General features: G+C 45.5%; 1 protein-coding gene across 1 annotated transcript in view; it reads right to left on the bottom strand.

The window, feature by feature from the left end:
- Positions 1–4103: 4103 nt before the first annotated feature.
- The window catches only part of RNF8 (ring finger protein 8), an 11601-nt gene continuing 9683 nt past the window's right edge, over positions 4104–6021 (bottom strand). Inside the window, exon 8 of the mRNA XM_054394832.1 lies at positions 4104–4665. Coding sequence (XP_054250807.1) covers positions 4544–4665 — 122 coding nt within the window. The 3' untranslated portion in view covers positions 4104–4543. The remainder of the gene's footprint in view (positions 4666–6021) is intronic.

Below are 6021 nucleotides of genomic sequence, written 5' to 3'. Positions count from 1 at the left end.
AAAGTGGTTGGGAAATTTATGGGTGGGGGAGGTTAGGATGAGTAGGGGAGGTTGTTTATTTGATTTGTAATTGTGAAGATGATAGGCTACGAGTTATAGAAATATTAGTTAAAAAATGTTAGAGTAAGTTGAAATGATCTCCACCCTCCTAAAACCTGCTTGATAGCTCGGCGCGCAGAGCTAACTGCGGATTGGCACCGCGAACGCGGGACACACACAGCTGTGAGTGAAAGCTGCTTCAAAGCACACCACCCGAACGGGGCCCGCCTCGGAGGCGCGCAGGAGCACCCTTCTGCTGACCCCGCCGGCGCCCTGCGGGCACCGCCACCGCTGCTGCGACACCGCAGCCCGCGGGCCCGCTCCTCGGCCAGCCCCTTGTTGACGTCGCACCGGCCAACCTGAGGGTCCGCTCGCCCGGGGGCCCCGCAGCCCCCCGCTCCCGGTATCCGAGGCCACACGAACCGGTGGCGGGCTGCAGGCACTCCCAGGCAAAGGACAGGCAGCGAGGAGCCGCGGGAGCTTCCGGCGGCCGCGCTCCGCACTGACCCAGAGGCGTGCGGCGAGAGCGGAGCCGGCCGATGGGGCGGCACCCACGGAAGAGGAGACGGCGAGCGGGGGCTCGTTCTCGAACGAGCTCCAGCCGGCTCCGCTTCCCGAAGGCCCGACGGTGGCGGCGGGAATATGGTTTCGTTTCTCCGCTCGGAGGCGCCGCTGATGCCGCACCCGCCCCGCGGGTCCTCCCCAGCTCGCTGACGCGCGACAGTGACGCACGTCCGCCATGGCACCGAGGGTCCGCTCCACAGGCGCGCCGCGGACAGCCCCAGCCCGGGGGTGGGCCCGGCGCCCCCTCTGCAAAGCCACCTCTCGGGACCGGGCCACGCAGCAAGTGAGACGAGCTGCGGGACCTGAGAAGGGTTCAGCTCTGTAGGGAAGCAGGTAGCGGCCTCGTCCCTTTCCGATGGAGGTGGCGTACAATGGTTTGGGGTGGAAGGGATCCTTAAATACCATCTAGTCCAAAGCCCTTGCAACGAGCAGTGGCACTATAGCAGGTTGTTCAGGACCCGGGTCAACCTGACCTTTTCATATTTCCAATAAAGACGCATCCACCGCCTCTCTAAGCAACCTGTTCTAGCGTTTCACCACCTCATTGTAAAAAGTTTGCTACTTGTATCTCGTCTAAATCTGTCCTCTCTAAAACCATTGTCCCATGGCAACACTCTGCTGAAAAGACTGTCCCCATCTTCCCTGTAGCCTCTTCTTCCCCCCTTTAAATACTGAAAGGCTGTAATACGGTCCCCCTAGTCTTCTACAGGCTGAGCAGCCCCAGCTCTCAGCCTTTCTTCACAGCAGAGGTGTTCCAGCCCTCTGATCATTTTTATGGCCCTCTTCTGGACCTGCTCCAGAGGAGTGAAAATAGAAGAGTGAAAATATATTGAAATTCTGTATGAAATATTTCAGGTCGGGGTTGGTTTGGGTTGTTGGGCTTTGGGTTTTTGCAGGGGGGGGAGGGGGTGGTTTGGTTGGTTGGAGTTTTTTTTGTAAATGTATATAAAATGTATACAAAATGTGTTAACACATAAACGTCTCAGTGCCTTGAAAATGCAACTAAGAAAAACAGCTTTTTCGTTTGGTTGGATTTTTTTTGGTTTGTTTTGTTTTTCTGTTTCTGAAGGAGACCTACCTAACAGATTCCCAACCTGCTCTGGCCTGCAGTGGTGCCTGTCCTGCTGTGCTAGCTGGAAATGTCATTACTCCTATAGAGAAGCTACATCTTGCTCACACACTTCACTGTAAACCAAGTGCAGCTCCTTTACTTGAGGTTCTGCAAGGCCTTAGGATAAAGTTTTTCACACAAAAAAACCTAATGCATGATTTGCCATGAGGATTTCAAACACGTTGAGCAGTCTTGTACTCTGCGTTAAGCTTGAAACCCAGGGGCATATACAGGTCAGTACACACATGTGGATGCTTAACCTGAAAAATCAAAACAAACACAGTATCAACAAAGGGACAGGAATACACTGTTTGGGTATAAGTAACTGTCAGATGTTCTTGGAATCCATCAGTCTACACTATCTCTCTGTGATGGTCCCTTCCACAATCCAATAGCATTCCTTCCTAGCTATTCCTGATGATGTTAATAAAACAATGTATCACACAAAGTGTTCACCACACTACATGACAGCTGTCTTCCAACAGAAAGCAGCAAGTCTTGAACCTGGATCAAGCTTGCTGTACATCAACTGTGACTAGCTCAGAGGTGTAACATAAATCCTGAATGCAAGATTGGAAGTGCTTGATGCCATCCCAAGGCAGATAACAGTTCAGGGCATGACACTTCCAAGGGGACATTCATGTCTAAATCAAGTAGAAGAAAGGACCCAGAACTTAGACCAAAGGAGATCACAGTATTAGAAATGTGGACATCTCTTCCAGAAGCTCAGTGTTGATCTGACACTTTTGTATGTCTAGTCATCAGCTCTGTATCTGACAATAGTTTTACTGAGGAACTTCAAGAATTGGGAGGAGAGCTCTGCTTTTGTCAGTAAAATGTTTTTGCAAGTGAACAGTATTATTTAACCTCTGAGGTTCTGCATCTACCAGTAATAGTGCAAATGTTTGGTTGTTTTTTGGTTTTGTTCGATTTTTTTCCTAGCAAAGAAGGTACAGTCAGACATCACACCAAAAGAACTAACCTGCTACTAAGCAAGGTATTATCCTTCTCTGCAATATGTGTAAGCACCAATATAACAAAATAAATGTATTAGCAAAATGAAAGAAAAAAAAGCACAGCAACATGAAAGAGATACATAGAAGAAGAATTTGCAGGCCGAGGTACCCAGAGTATTTTCCTCTGACTCCACTTCACCAGGAATACTAGTTCCAATATCAAGCCTATTTCACAAGCATTTTGAAGAACACTCTTCTCTCAGACATCCTAGAGAGCATATATTCACAAAAGAAACTTTCAAGAGGACATATGAAAAATGAGCAACAGGGAAGGAGGAAAACTCAAGATACAATGATTCCTTTACAAAAGAAATCTTGCACTAAGATTTTAAGAAAGTTGTCTGGCCCACAGACCTACTTCCCCTGTGGAAGTCCACTCAATCCAATCTATCAGAATGCACTATGTACTAAGCATCATTGTTCATGCACCCTTGTAAAGCAATCCTTCTTTAGGGGAAGAATAAGAATTATGATTCTATCCACTAAATTACCATTAGGGTAGCCACAGGCTTGAAGAGTTGGGTTGTCTTTTATCAGTTCCTGAATACACAAGTCACAACTTCAAGATAGTCAGACTGCTTACAGCAACAAAAACATGAAGCAAAATCATTGAAATGCGATAGTCTGTGTTTTCTAAAAAAAAAAAAAATCTAAGACAACTAGGAAAAAAGACATTCAGCTCTGGTTGCACCAAAGAAGACTAATGCAAAATAAACATAGAAAGTATGTAAGAATGGCCATAGAAATATTAGATGAGATGGGCTTTCCCCATCCTCTTCTCACAGTGTAAAATAGTCCTTTCCATCTAACAGCTAAGTCAGAAGCACATGCCACTGGAAATGGAACCTTCTATAGACAATTGACAGATGAGGCAAGGCTTGCTCAGTCTCTCAGGGATGAGAGATTTGCTGTGAGGGTATACAACCCACAGCTCATCAATATTTTGTAAACAATAAATATTTCCTTCTGTGCATTGTGATTGCCTACAGACACTGCTTTCCTACCCTACCTCTTCAGAAGTATTGTTGTTGGTTGCTAATGACTTCTGGATGCACTGCTTCCCAATTCTAAACCCCTTCATGTAAAAGCCTAAAGAGGGAACATAGCAAAGATTGTGTATGAAAAGTGCACTAGCTAAGGAATTCTGAAAGATTTAATCTTCTCCATCCCAGTAAGAGAGAAAGCAAGCAGCATCCACAGATCAAACGGATCATGGCCAGCAGCTCAGCTTACAGTGCATTTAAGCACTTCAGGCTAGCAGGGTCCATAACCCACCTTTATTACTTTCACTGCCAGAGGCCTGGGATTACTCTAGCTGCCATATGAAACTCAAAGAGGAAAATCTACACTTGCACTTTCCTGATAACACCTCTCATGCCTGCTGGTAGGGGGATGGCCACGTTCTCAAATATCTTGGGCCCTTCCCTCTGCTGCCTGAATTAAGGGAAGCTGATGTACACATTTACATGTTCACTAAGGAAGGGGCAGTGACGCAGATAAACTATGACATTATACAAAGCAGGTCACAAGCCATCATGGAAGTCTAAGCTTTGCATGTCAATTGTCTAGCACAACTGTAGTTTGTCCTCTCACAATCCCAATTTTGCTTTGGAGATCAAGATCTGTACATTCATTTAAAAAGGTCCTTCTTCCAAATGCTGCTAGTTCTGAGCTCCAGCCTCTTCATAGAGTCTGTTATTCCAGATGTCCTGTCCACTCATCCAGCAGCAGTCAACCATTAGGTTGGTCCTGTGCAGGACACAGGCAAACAAGTTTGCAGTAACAGAGTTTAGATAAGGTAGTAGCTTCCATTTTAGTAAGAATCCTCCTCGGAGTCCTCACTGTCGTAACGACTCGCCCACATGAGGCGGTAGATGGAAGAAATGATACGTCTCTCATTGTCTGTGGCTGGTTTCACCAACACATCCTGTTTCTCTGCATTCAAAACACACAGACACAAGAGTCAGCAGTGACCACTATACCCACAAATTCTAAGTTACTATTTCTCTTTGAAATTTATAGCCTTTGTCACTTTGCAACACATCTTTCAAGCTGCAGGGCACAGTTTTTTTTTTTTTCATTTTCAGCATTAAAAGAACAAAGCTTTGGGTTTTCATTTGCTTGTTTTCTTAAGTTTTCTATATGCCTTTTCCCATTAAGGTAGCACAGATGAGGAGGAGACATCCTCCATCCTTACATTGTCACACAGCTGGCAACGGAAGTGGTTGACCTTCCTGTGCTTTGCCAGGTAAGAAAAAGGGAAGGTACAAAATATGTTAAGGAGCTCTCAAGCAAGTAATGGTTGTTCAAGCCCCATATAAACCTCCATACATTCAAGAGCGCAAGCTGTCCTATGGTACTTGTTCTATCAAGGCTCTTAGAAAGGCTTCTTGGGAAGCTCTGACTGAGGTTATCAATGGTTGCGCCATTGTTTCTCTTTCAGCTGGTTTCTTCTTAGGAATTCATGTTTAAATATATGCATGATTATCTTCATCTCAAACCAAATTGTTTCTATCACTGAATAAAAAGACTGCACAGAAACAATTCATCCTTCCTGCTGAAGTGTCATGGTGAAACTAAATGATTTCCTACTTATAGTCATTTATATAATTAGAGTATCTATCACATACAAAGGCAGGCTATAATCTTATTTCCCTTTTGTTCAAACAAGCATGAAGATCAGGGGTTTACCATACAGAAGTGGGCTCCAATGATGCACCACTCACCTAATCACCATTAGCTACTTGACGGGACACTCCAGAAGGGCTATGGCATACTCTATAGATGTATGCGTTACACATGAGCAACGTCAGTTCTGCAGAGGTGACAGCTGAGCTGAGCAGTCTCTGAGCAGTGCAGCATTTCCTGAGGACATCAGACTGAGATGGTTCAACAGTTTATAATTTCAGGTTTACGACTGCTTAGTGATGTCGTTCTGAGACTCTTTTCATCAGGTGAAAGGCTTACAGAATCACAGAATGTTAGGGACTGGAAGGGAACTTGAAGAATCATCTAGTCCAACCCCCTGCCAGAGCAGAGCTAGAGTAGGTCACAGAGGAACATATCCAGGCAGGTTTTGAACATCCCCAGAGAAGGAGACTTCACAACCTCTCTGGACAGCCTGTTCCAGTGTTCATTCACATGCTGCAAAGTGAAGGATCATGCACTCACCTCCATGAGAGGAAAATAAAGCAATTACTCAAGGGAACACAGTGATAGAAATTTGTTAAGGGGCATCAGGAAGATACTTCTACATTTCAGCACCTAGATACCATTGTCAACTGCTCTAGA

The sequence above is a fragment of the Indicator indicator genome, chromosome 2 (assembly GCF_027791375.1).
Source record: "Indicator indicator isolate 239-I01 chromosome 2, UM_Iind_1.1, whole genome shotgun sequence".
NCBI classification, from domain to species: domain Eukaryota; kingdom Metazoa; phylum Chordata; class Aves; order Piciformes; family Indicatoridae; genus Indicator; species Indicator indicator.
This window is presented reverse-complemented; position numbering and strand designations above follow the sequence as displayed.